The sequence below is a fragment of the Microtus ochrogaster genome, unplaced genomic scaffold, assembly GCF_000317375.1.
Source record: "Microtus ochrogaster isolate Prairie Vole_2 unplaced genomic scaffold, MicOch1.0 UNK17, whole genome shotgun sequence".
In the NCBI taxonomy this organism is placed as follows: Eukaryota; Metazoa; Chordata; class Mammalia; order Rodentia; family Cricetidae; genus Microtus; species Microtus ochrogaster.
The window spans coordinates 3149325-3162641 of record NW_004949115.1 but is presented as its reverse complement, the minus strand read 5'-3'; the positions used below and the strand labels follow the sequence as shown (position 1 = coordinate 3162641).

The 13317-nt window shown below is 40.2% G+C and overlaps 1 protein-coding gene across 2 annotated transcripts in view; it reads left to right on the top strand.

Moving 5' to 3' along the window:
* The window catches only part of Rnf128 (ring finger protein 128, E3 ubiquitin protein ligase), a 105050-nt gene that overhangs the window by 43725 nt on the left and 48008 nt on the right, over window positions 1-13317 (top strand). Inside the window, exon 1 of one of the 2 annotated variants that reach the window (XM_005367366.3) lies at window positions 75-745. The exons of the other annotated variant lie outside the window; for it this stretch is intronic. Coding sequence (XP_005367423.1) covers window positions 271-745 — 475 coding nt within the window. The 5' untranslated portion in view covers window positions 75-270. Of the gene's footprint in view, window positions 1-74; window positions 746-13317 lie in introns of those variants that run through there. 2 annotated transcript variants of the gene reach the window in all.

The following is a 13317-nucleotide window of genomic DNA, read 5'->3' as shown; positions in this document are numbered from 1 at the left end:
CCCCCCCCCTCGCTCTCCCAGCCACCTCTACCCCCAGCCGGCTGGGCGGAGCTTCGCTAGCGTCCCAGAGCCCGACGCTTGCTCGGCAGTCGCGAGCAAGCATCACTAGCGCTTTGAGGCTGGGAGCTGCGTCTGCAGTAGTCCGGCCGCCACCGCTGCGTGCCCGCCGGCAGCAGGCAACCTCGCTGGCCGCGGACCCGCTGCTGGCCGCAGGCTCCCTACCGGGCTCGCACCTAGCCCCGGGTCAGGGTCTCCCGCTGAGCGCGCACTATGGGGACCCAGGTCGACAGCCTCAGCGGAGGTTGCGGAGCTGCCAGGCTGCTGGCTTGGGGCTTCCTTCTGGCTCTGAGTCCACACGCACCCGGTTCCCGGGGTGCCGAAGCTGTGTGGACCGCGTACCTCAATGTGTCCTGGCGGGTTCCGCACACCGGAGTGAACCGCACGGTGTGGGAGCTGAGTGAGGAGGGCGTGTATGGCCAGGACTCGCCGCTGGAGCCCGTCTCCGGGGTCCTGGTACCGCCCGACGGGCCCGGGGCGCTCAACGCCTGTAACCCGCACACCAATTTCACCGTGCCCACGGTTTGGGGAAGTACGGCGCAAGTGTCTTGGTTGGCCCTTATCCAACGTGGCGGAGGTTGCACCTTCGCGGACAAGATCCATCTGGCTTCGGAGAGAGGGGCTTCTGGAGCCGTCATCTTCAACTTCCCTGGGACCCGCAATGAGGTCATCCCCATGTCTCACCCTGGTGAGTGCAGCTACTAATTTGCACCTCTTCAAACCTCTTCCTTTGACCAGTTTCCCCAGTTTCCCTCACTGCTCCCCTTGCCTCCCCTAATCCCCTTGTGGGAAAGAAAGGGGTTGCCCTTTTTTTGCCCCTACTTAATAGAGCAGGGTCCTCCCGAGATTCGCCAGGTGTGGGGGTTGGGTGCAAAAAATTCCTTTAGAATTTAATTTGCCTCTGGTGGAAAATGGTAAGACAAACGGCGGGGGGGGGGGCGACGCCGAGGCTGGCACAGCTGGGGCTTTTGCGTCTTTTCCTGGTGTTTCACGGGGGTGCTTTGCCTAGGATTAAGGGAGTGGGAGGAGTGGACATTGGCTTTTAAACTATGAGGACAGAACATTGCCTGGGAATCTCTTTGCAGTATAAAAACGGATTTTTTTTTTTCCTGTCTCTGGTTTCTCTTCACGTTTCCTATGTATCAAGTACGAGATTATGTTAAAGTACTCGGTTAACCTCATTGCAATTTTTGTGGAAACTTTAGCTTTGAAGTTCTCTGCCCAGTGGTCTTGGATCCTGAGCACTTTTATTATCAGTGCTTTTGTTTGCCTCTTGACAAATCTGATTTAGGTTCTTGAGTTCCAAAGCAGGTGATTAGTGTCACTGAAAAAATAAAGGCCCAGACTTTGTAAAAGTAGTCCAGGTACTTCTGAAATGTGTGAGCATGGCGGGGGTGACTATTTTACCCCCTTCTAGAAACCCCCTTTTGTGATTTGTGATCCCTAGGCCCCGAAAGACAAAGAAAAAAAGAGGCAGGGTGAAAAAAAAAAAGAAAGAAAAGACAAGTAACAGTGTTTCCTGGCTGTTAAGAGCTGGGCCTAAAGTCAGACCTTGACTCAAATTTCTGCTCCAGCTCTTACTAGTCCTGTGACCTTGGGCAACTTATCTTAACTCCAGTCTCCATTCCCTCCTCAGTCAAACCAGGCACGACGACAAGAAGCAGATTATCCACATGTTTGCCTCTAGGGTAAAATGAAATAAAACCTTCAAGCATCTAGGACAGTGCTACTAAAGGTTAACAGATAGGGAGAATTCTTTGGGAGTTCCTGAAGAAAAGAATTTAGTTATTGAACTGCATGAGAATTTGCGTTTTGCTTATGATAGTACCATTGACCCTGCCTGGAGAGCACTTGCATGGAGTGGAGGTGGTGTTGAATTGGAAAGAGCACTGGACCGGAACTCAGGCGGTCTGAGTTCCTCTAAGCCCCTTGGCTTGGCTCAGCTTTGTGACCTTGTGCAAGTTACGGCCGGAACGGTAGTGTAGGTATAGGGGGTGGGCCCTGAGCTGGCAGAGTGTGCCGAGATACAGCGGAGACAAGAGAACACTATGGTCTGGATCAGCTCTGAAATGCTGCAGTTCTTAGATTTAGTATATTGATTAAGAGAGCAAACTGCATCCTTTCTAGATGATGATACATTGATTAGAATGCAATTACCTTTGAAAGGCTACTAAAGTTGAATAATGAAGCTTAGGAAAATTTAAAAGTCTTTATTTGGCTATCTGATTTGACAAGGATTTGACTTAGTCTTCTCCAAATGAGATTCATTTGCATGAGTGATTTCCAGTTGAATAATATGTTTTATTTTAAAGGGTTCGTTGTTAAACTACTTAACTCCTGTTAAGGATATTTATCTGGTAGTTTTAGGAGACAAATTACCTTTTATTGAGCTCCTACTATGTGCTAGACTTTCGACATAGGCATTATTATTTATTGACAGGCCCCATAGTGTAGGAGGAAAAACAGATTGTAATCAAGATTGGCAATCCAATTATGGATTTAATACATAAAAGCTTTGTGACCTTGGACAGATAATTTAACCTTACCGAGTCTTGATTTCCCCATCTATAAAATGGAGGTGATATTTGTGGAGATGCTTGCTGAGGATAATAGATAAGCCAGGTAGCAGATGACAAAGAGCCATAAATGTTAGTTGTATAATAGATTAGTGATAAGAGGAAGCAAAGAGTGAATGCACAAATGTATGATTATTCAGTTACCAATGTGAAGACATGGATAGCCTAAAAATCTGATTAGGTCTATTGTGCTTCAGGAACTCAAATAGGAATGAAAGTTACAAGTGTAAGGTAAGATTCCGATACTTTGGAAGGTTTTTATTATCCAGATCGATGGGAGAACAGATACCCCTGTTATGCTAACTACCCTGACTATCCAAAAAGCTTTTCAAGCATAAAATGACATCTCTCTCTTAAACTTCTAGAGAAACTGCTTTGCAGCACAGGGAGAAGCCACTGTGCTCAGATTTGCTTGTGAGTATTCCGAGAGTACTATGCTATTTGCCCTTCTCTCTCCTGAGAACAAATCTAGGGCTTTCTTTTAAACATCTGGCTTAAAAAACGGCTTGTATCCTAGTGGGGGATAGGTAGGACTGAAGTTCAGTTTTAAGTCCTTGTGGATTACACAGGGGCCACCAAAAGTGGAAAAGCCATGGCTGTCTCCTTTGTTTACAAACTCTGTCTTCACAGACTCTCCCGGGGGCCACACTGGAATTATTTGCCCTTTGAATTTGTACAGAATTTCTATGCTCTCCCCTGTCATAACCATAAAAATGTTAAACATGCATTGCTTCAAGGGACTGAATGAAATAAGTGCTTTAAAACCAGGGCTTTTGTTTTTGTTTTCTTGTTTGTTTTGGAGGCAAGATCTCACTGCATAAGCCCAGAGTGGCTTGCTACTCACCCTGTAACCCAATGAGTTCAGGCTGGTGTTGAAAACTCATGATCCTACTGCTTCAGCCACCCAAGTGCTGGGATTACAGGCCAGTGCCATTTAGTTATTTATTTATTTACTCCACTCATTCATTTATGAATTGCTTCGTTCATTCATTTTGAGAAAAATTTTACAATATATGAGCAATCAATTAAGAAAATGAAGCTATTTTTAAATAGATTTCAAAATTTCATAAAAAGGTGATCTACTATTAGCTGGGCATGGTGGTACAGGCCTTTCATCCCAGAGGTCTGTGGATCTCTGATCTCTGAGTTCAAGGCCAGTCAGGGCTGTGTACAGAAAACCTGCCTCGAAAAACAAACAAACAAACAAATGAACAATCCCACCAAAGGTCTACTATCAACCCGTGCAATTTATGTTTGCATTCTATTTTGGTTACAAACTATAGAGAAAATCCCCGCTCATCCAGATACTGTCATTGCAAAGGCTACATGTGAAGTGATAGCTTGTTGCGGAATGCCTGCGCATATATTTCAACTAAATCGATCCAGAAACCTAGATAAAAATTCTGAGGAGAATTTGATAGCAAAGTTTAATTATTCAGAGTCACTTCAAATATGAAAATCAGATGAGAGGCAGCCAAAATGTAGAGTAAGCCCTGAAGCCATCCAAAATGTAGATGGAGTTTTCACGCTGAAGAATGAGAAGCATGCTTTCTCTATGGCATGGCTTACTGTTCTTTCACAGATCAAGCAGATGGGCCTAAGCCTTGCCTGCTGTCTAATTGAGCACAGCCTACGGGTTGAAGTGATCTGTGTACTTGCTTGTACAATTTTCCTTGCATCAATATGGGCAGGCATGGATTTATTGAAGGGCCCGTGCAGAGCTACACGTAACCTTCATAGTCTGGGACACATTTACAGGGACTTAAAACATATGCAAGGAGGTGACAGGAGAAACGTTGTTCCTGAGGGCTTTATTTAAAAAAGAAAATAATGAACTAAACAGTGTAAGTTAATGATTCGGTGCTCTTTGATCAAACAGTTTGGTATAGAAAGGTTGCTTGTATGCTTTGTTGAATGAGAACGTAGTGCAGTAGTTAAGGGGATGGGCGCCTGCCACTTGCTATTTCTAATCTCTAGGGCAGTTATTTTAATTCTTAATTCTCTCTTCTATATGATAGAGATAAAGCATTTTTAAAAACCCCCTGAGGTTGCTAGGATTGAATGAGATAGTGCCAATGGCATGTCTTTTTTCATCCCAGTAGGCTAGTTAAATGCATTTTATAAAACAAAACTTGAGTCCTATGTTTAGAGAGCGAAATTTGAAAATGAGCCACCTTCAGTACTTCAAAGTCCACATAACTCAAAATCTTAACTTAAACCCTCTAGGCAAAGAGTAGATCAGGCACAATTTTTTTTCACAAGGAAAAACTTTTGATCTTCCAAGCTTTGACATTCTTTTCTTTAATAGCTTCTTCTCAGTTAAGCTACCAATCTTTTCTCCCCCCATCTAAAAAGCACTTTGAAATACTGTTTGTTTGTTTGTTTGTTTGTTTGAGCTGTCTCACTCAGTAGACCAGGCCTACTTCAAACTCCCAGAGATCCACCTGCCTCTGCCTGCCTAATGCTGGGATTAAAGGTGTGCACCACCACACCTGGCCCTGAAATGCTGTGTGTTACTGAATTATCACGGTCCCAATTCCTGCTTGACTCTTTCTTTTTTCTTTTCCTCTAGAATAGCAACTTTCCCAGTCGAATAAGCTGGTTGAAGGATTGGGTGGTGGTGATTTGCCAGTGTGCAATAACACTGCCGTTTCCAGATGTGGCCTGCATGTCTCTGCGGTACTATATTAGACACTCGGCTCTTGGCTCAGACTTCTCCGGTCTCTTGCTTCCCTGTTTTATGAGCTCATTCACCTACTACTCTTTTCCATTGCACTGTGGGTTTCGCAGCTCCCCCCTCTTTTATAAACAGCTGTGGCAGCAAGTTGATGCTCTCTCTTTAAATACTGCCCCACCATCCCCTTCTGTCTTGTGATAGATAATTAATACCCTGCATTCAGTTCCCCCGGCTTCTCCGGAAGCAGCAGTCAGCTTCCCGATTGGTGTCCTTGCCTCCAGTCATTTTCTTCCTGCACAAACTTCTTGCGTGTTGCCACCAGAACCTGGATCACATACCTGCCATTGCTTATACACTTTACAACTCTCTGCTCTGCCCAGCGTCCACAACTGAATGAACTGGTCCCAGAGGACTTTGAAAGCTTTAAATTCCTCTTCTCTTGTTGACGTCAAAAAGTACTCTCTCCTTTCCTAGCATCATTTGTTTAAATGGCCATTTTCAATGATTTTTATGTTTTTGTGGGTGTGTGGTGTGCATGCCTTAGAATACACGTGAAAGTCAGAGGACAACCTTCAGGAGTCGATTCTGTCTTTCGCCCTGGGGCCTGGGCATCCAACTCCACTCATCAGGCCCCGCAGCCAACTCTTTAACGGAGTCAAGAGCACTTCTGCTATTCTTCCCAACTCTACCGGTCAGAAACCCACCCGCACAAATGCTTGCTTTATTTGTAAAATCCTTTTTTTTTTCTTTAAGAACGGTTTTGCTTGCTTACTTATTTGAGACAGGGTCTCACTATATAGGCCCGAGTAGCCTGACATTAGATAGGCAGGTGAGGCTGGCCTCAAAGTCACGGAGATTCCCCTGCTTCTGCCTCTTGAGTGCTGGGATTACAGGCATGGGCCACCAAACCCAGCCAGTTTCATTTTTAATTAACACACAATAATTCCACAGATATCTGAAGCTCGATTGTGGTGTTTCTATATTGTGGCATCTTTTCCCCTCTGCCTGCTTCAGCCCACACCTACAAACCAAGTAACTATTTTTGTTTGAATAGTAAGTACCTCATCTCTCCTTATGCTTTCTGCCTTTTACCCCTTGTTATTTGTTTACCTGTTTGGCCTTCTGGCTAGATGGTAGTCATTTTAATGTTTTCTTAATCTTTAGATTAGATTCCTCCCGGGAACCTTTCTTCTGAATGTGCTCTAGAATGCTTTTTGACATGCCTCAAACACCCGAGAAATCAAATGGTAGAGGGCCCTCAGATCTGCTGGAAAAATACCGGAGGACTGGAAACTGGGCTTCATTTTATTGAGCATCACTGTGCTTCTTGTCTGCATTCAATATAGACACCATACCCGGTTAAAAGGTCTAAACTTTCACAGCAGGGAGAATATATACTAAGAGCAGAGAAATGCTTCAAACTCTAGGCGCCTTAATTTCTATAGTGATCAACAAAATGACTAAATCCTACGGATTTTTTTTTAAGCAGAATTACCTGGGTAACAAACAAATAATGACACATGTGAGCTCTTCCCCTATTTCTGGATGTTTAAAACTCCTTATGCCGGCCTTCAACTTGGGTCTCCAGTTAAAATGCTTCCATTGTACTTGCTGCACTTTGACGTTCCCAGCATAAAATGATCTCACCTTTAAAGCAGAAATCACAGCTGGATCAGTGTGTTGTTTTCTGTGCACATAAAGAAGGCTTTATCCCCTCTATCTCTGGGAAGTATGTATTATCACCTATATATTATCATATTGAACCTCTATGTTCCCCATCTGTTTATGGCTTTCGTTCTCATTTCTAAAATGATGAAAGCATTGAGTTGCAATAGAGGACTATAGTGTACACAGGACATACATACATTTTCTTTGTTATTTTCTAATTATGGAGCTAAGCATAGGTAAAATGTAAAAAAGAATTACTCAACGTTCCCTAGCATGGAAGTAAACACCATTAATAATGCTTCTTGTGTCTTTTTCCATGTATGGCTATAACTTTTTATTTTACTTTTATCATAGTAGTTAATTTTTTATAATTAATGTTATGGTAGTAATATTCAGAAAAAAATTTAAAGGCATACAAGTTTGTAGAAAAAAACCATTTGTCATATTTAGTGTTCTCGCCATGATTTTCTTTTCCTAAGTATATATTATTTTTAAAATTCTATATATGTACCATGTGCATTACAGCCTTATATCAAAACTCAATGCTTTTAATTACAAATTTTCCTTGCATGGGTAAAACTGAAAAGAGAGTTCTCTTCTAGTTGAAGGTCATGGCAATCGACTAGGGGCTGGAAATGAACCTCTCTTACATTAGCTATCAGAAGGGAAGTGCAACAGTTGGATGGAGAACAGTGTGAATTACATAGCTGGAAACAAAAATACGGTCTCCATAAATGTTTACATAAGATGTATTCAAGAGTTATAAACTGATCTACCCCATGTGATAATCTCTTATGACTTGGTCCTGTTGAAATGCTTTTCTTCCAGGCCAGCCTTCAACATCCTATGTAGCCCATGATGACTTTGACATACTGATCCTCAAGCCTCATCCCCATTGTGCTGGGGTGACAGGTGTGTGCCACCAAGCTCAGTTTATGTGCTGCCGAGGATGAAACCCAAGGTTTTACGCATGCTAGGCAAGCAGTCTATGCAATGAGCTATATCAGCAGCGACTTTTGAAGGATTTGATCAGCAATTGTGCTTTAGGTATCATTCTCTCAGTATCCCTCCCTATAAGTGAAATCATTTTTACAGTTGAGATTTTTCTCCCAGCTCTCTACTGCTTGATGAAGTTGTACCTCCTGGATTGAAGTAGCTTTTTTAAAAAAATTCTGTCCACCCAACTGTAAAATATCACTGGAGTTTTTCCAAACTTCATTTGATAGGGTGCCATGTATTTTCAGGGAAGATTGCACTGGGTTGGAAATCCCAGCACTGGACAAAAAGAATATGAAAATTTATATATCTATATACTTCATAGTGTATATGTAGCATATACAATATATATTATATTTCACTATATGTATAGTATGTTATACTTCACTATATACACTATATATACTCCACTATATAATATATACTTCACTATATATAGTGTATATAGCATATACAGTGTATATAGTATCTATATAGTGGAGTATACATGGTGTATATATAATGAAGCATATATATTATAGTGAAGTGTATATTGTGTATATATATATATATATATATATATATATATATAGTGAAGTATAACGAACATACTAAAAAGGTACATAAATCATTGGCTTATAGCTCAATGGATTTTTCACAAATGAAAGCACTTATGTAACCTGTACCTAACTCAATAAAATGAAGTACTATCAAATCCCAGAAGACAATCCCAATGTAAAAAAAAAACCAAAAAACCTGATTATCCTTTCCTACATATTGGAGGGTGTTGTTTGTTTACTTACTTTTGAGACAGTTTCTCTTTGTAGCCCTGGCTGTCCTGGAACTCACTCTGTAGACCAGGCTGCCCCCGAACTCAGAGATCCACCTGCCTCTGCCTCTCGAGTGTTGAGATTAAAGGTGTGCACCACCACTGGCAGGCATAGGGTGTTATTTTATTACCAAACACATGGTGTGCGTGTGTGCACACATGTATGCGAATGCATGTATTTGTCTGGTTTTTGACCAGGATCCTAAAATAGTCCCCGTTTGCTACACTCTGCTCTACAATTCCAACTTTGAAGCTCTACGGGAGAGTCTTTTGTTAATATTCCTTTTCCTCCTCCCTTTTTCAGCTGTTTATGGCCTTCTTATGCATCATGGTATGTGTTCTGCTTGCATTTGCCAATAGACTAACTACAATATTGATTTTTTTTTAGCTAAACAAAGTCTGATGGTTCATGCTGAGCAACAGGAAACTAGATGTAATTGGAGGTTATTGAGTTCAGAATCTAATTGTGAATTATTTGGTTTTAACACTTGAACAATCAAGTTAGGTACCAACCTATGTCTTTGACTTAACTCTATTCATTTTGACCTTTTCTGAACGATGATGGTACTAAAATTTGTTGTGCCTTTATGATCTTTCTACACATTGCCATTTCAGAGAAAACATTGAAGTGGCTTAGATAAATGCTGCCTGCAATTAACGTTATTTTGGCATTTAAAAAGAAAATAACACCATATTATTAACATGGTTGGTGAAATTACAGGTTATTTTCCTCTTGTTTTTCTGTAGTCTCTCATTTCTTAGTATGAATATATTTTACTTTCATAACCAGAAAAATTGTTTTAAAAAAGCTTCAATATTCCAATAGTTTGGTAAAGCTTAAAGAAAGAATTAGTAGTGCAGTATAATAAGAACATGTGATTATAGAACAATTTACAGACTGAGAATTTAGGAATTGCTTTGGCCTTTTGAGTGCAGCTGTGTGATTATTAGGTTGCATCCCTTCTTCTAAATACTAATTGATTTTTTTTTCATATGTAAAAATGAGACTCCAACACTAAAGAACTTGAAGGTCTTCTTGGGTTTTCCTATTTTGTTATGAAATATTTCTCTTTTTCTTTTATATTTAAAAAATTTTAGCCTCCCTTTATACACATGGAAGTGCACATACCTCATCTTTCTTTGTATTTTCCTTTCTTTTTTAGAAAAGGCTTACTGAATCGTACTAGCATCCACCAGCATCCATTTTATTCGATACTTTTAAGACCTGTGCTTAGTGTCAAGAACTCAATGTTGATCCTTTCCATCCAGCAAAGCTAGGTTGTCTGACGGTGTTTGTCACTATAGGAAGGGGAAAGAACTTCTACTGGAGTAAGAACAGTGGAGAAACCTTAGTGTTGTTTTATACTTTATTAATGATGGATAGAATATTTTGGCTCATTAAAACTGAGCAACTTCTTAATTCCCCTTGAAATTACTTTTTCCTAGGTGACACTCCACCAGTTCGTTGTTTGCATATGAAACCCTTGAACGTATGTATAGGTTGCTGTGGCCCCACTTCTTTTCCTCTTAAGAAACGGCCCTGCTTTCTAATCCCCCATCCTCTCCCTTTACTTGTCTGGGAAATTCAATCTCGGGTTCTCTTACACTTTACACAGATGGCTATGTTCCCTTTCTTTTGCTTCCCTTCCCTCTTGCCCCTATACTCGCCCTTTCTCTTTCCTCGGTTTCTAATCTCTGTTATCTTCTTCTTGCTAGGTGCTTTCTCTTCTTTTGAAATGAAATTAATCACTCTATGAAAAATCCGTGCTCTTGATATATAATGACCTTGAGTGTATAGTTACACCCACTCTTGTAATCGCCGCAAAAACTCTAATCAGCTATATAATCCTCCCGAGTAAATACTTTCTCGTGTTTCAGTATTCAAGATAAATCTGAAATGTTTTTCTTTATTTTTTCTTAGGTGTTATAATGATATGATTTTTTGAAAAAGTTTTGTCAAATTTGAGGTTAAGTAATAATTTTTATTTTCTTAGGTTTTAGTCCCCAAAGCATTTTAACATACAGTAGTCTGTGTGCTCTTTTGAAAATTCAATTTCTTTTTATCTACCATACTGTGGATAAAAAGTGTTATGTCTAGTTCCAAGCAATGACCTTACAAATAAACTTTAGAATGTTACCCACTAGTGTTTTTGTTGTTGCTTATAATGATCGTCCCGTAGTTCTTTAGCTTATTACACTCCTCTAGTGTGCTGCTTGGGACTTTACTGCATTCAGTTTCATTGTCACATGGATCAGGATTCTCCCGCACCATTTCCCTGTGGTTCACTCAGAAGAAATTTTGTTCTCATATTGGATTATCTCTGAAGATTATTTATTTATACTAATAATCTCATAATATTCTTAATTGTTTAAAGATATTTTATTTTATGTGTATGAGTGTTTGCCTACCTGTATGTTTGTACACCATATGACTGTAGTGCCTTTATAGGCCAGAAGGGGGCATTGGATCCCCTGGAACTGAAGTTACAGAGGGTTGTGAACTGCCAGAGTCCTCTGGAAGAGCAGCCAAGCCAGTGCTCTTAACTGCTGAACCATCTTTCTGGCCCCGGTTCTTAAGTAATTTTTAAAAAATATCTTAAGTTTGACTTGTGCTTTAGATAGCCATCAGCATTCCAAATGCATCTTTTATCTTCTTAGAGGATTTAAATAGTCATTTGGAAAGGGACTGGAAAATCGGATTGTTTTCAGTGAAACTTTCATTAACAAAGCCAGGAGCAAACCATGTTCCCAAAGTACTCTTCTGAAGAATGTTTGCATCAAAGTCTTGTTTTTCACCAATTCCGTTTCATTTTCACAAGATGGCAAGAGATATCAGAACTGGCCAATGTAAAGATTAACCCTGTCACCTCCTTGCTCTAATCCTCTGTGGTTGGCCTTTTCCTGGGAAGACATGAGCAAGCATCTACTCATCCAAGAGAAGGTGTTGACTAAAGAAACATGTCCACCCGAGTCTAGCCTAGTGAACTGGTAAATTTATTGGACTGCTCACAGGAGGATGGATGGCTCAGAGCAGCTGTATCACTGAAAGAATAGGTGACAACTCATGACAGCTACATCCTTAGAGCTCTGTACAGCCAGACCAGCTATCAGGAGACTCTTCTCCAACAGTAGTTAGTGCTTATATAACCTTGCAGAGGGGTTTTTTTAATTTGCATTTTTAAATCTTTGCTTGATTCAAATTTAAAATTTTTCTGTGGTGGCATTTCATTTGTATTTTAATAAATAAAACTTGCCTGAAGGTCAGCAAATAAAATAGCCCCACTGGTCAGCTTTACAGACCAGGCAATGGTGGCACACACCTTTAATCCCAGTAGCCACACTCGTTTGCCATAGGAACCGGATGTGGTGGTACATGCCTTTAGTACCAACTCTAGAGAGTAATATAAAACGGGAGGATACAGTTCTCAGTCACAGTCTCATTCTGAGGTTTCTTGGAGGTAGGATCACCATTTTTAGGTTGAGATTGAGGTAAGAGCCAGTGCCTGGCTCTTTTTTTTCGATCTTCAGGCAAGCTTTATTTATTAAAATACAAATGAAATGCCACTACATTTTTTATGTAGTATATTTTAATATTGGTTTCCCCTCCCTTGTCTTCTCCCAGATCCTCCCCACAGTGCATTTTTCATTATTTTTTATATAATATATTATATTCATATTCTATTTCTTCCTTAAACTTTTCTCAGAAACTCTGAGGGGTGGGGGGAAGTGTTTTTGAATCTTGTTAAGTTTCAGGAATTTTCTGAGACTTGTGAGTTGTTTATTGCCTGAGACTTTTGAGTGTCACTTGCTCCCCAAGTCGTAACAAGCTTTCCACCTGGATGGAATACTTCAAGAGAACCCTCAAAGCACTGCATTTTCATTTCTTCCATTTGGCTGGTGCTTGTTGGTTAAACTTGCTAACAAGATATGGGAATTGACTTAACCTTGAATAATATAAGGAAAGGCCAACAAATAGCCTTTGGTAGTAAGGAAAGCTATGTGATTGCTCTATTTTGTATTTCAATCTATGGTACAAAGGGTGAATGTGTTCCATTTGAAAATGAAAGATAATATATTATAATGCAAGAACAGGTGTCCTTGAGTCTGATGGCTTGGCATGAATTACTGCTTTACCCATGAGTAAATATGTAATATGAGCATTTTGGCAATGTGAACCTCAGTTATCTTGTTCGTGAAGGACATAGTAATACCTATTCTCCCTGATTCTATAAATAAAGTACTGAACACATGGTGAAAAATTGAAGAATGTTAGTTCTCTTGAACTTTTGCTAAGTTTTTTTTATTTGTTTGAAACATAGTACTTTTCCATTGGTTATTTTAGTTGTTCAATATCATACTTTGAAATATGTTATTGTTTTACATCCAAAAAGAAGAAAAGAGCAGTGACACTCATACTGTTATTTTTGTCTGGGTAGTTACTAAGAAATTATAGGAAAATTTCATAATGAAGAAATGAGTCCAGGCATTGTGTCAAATTTCTCTTGTCCCAGTACTTAGGAGTTTGATGTCAGCCT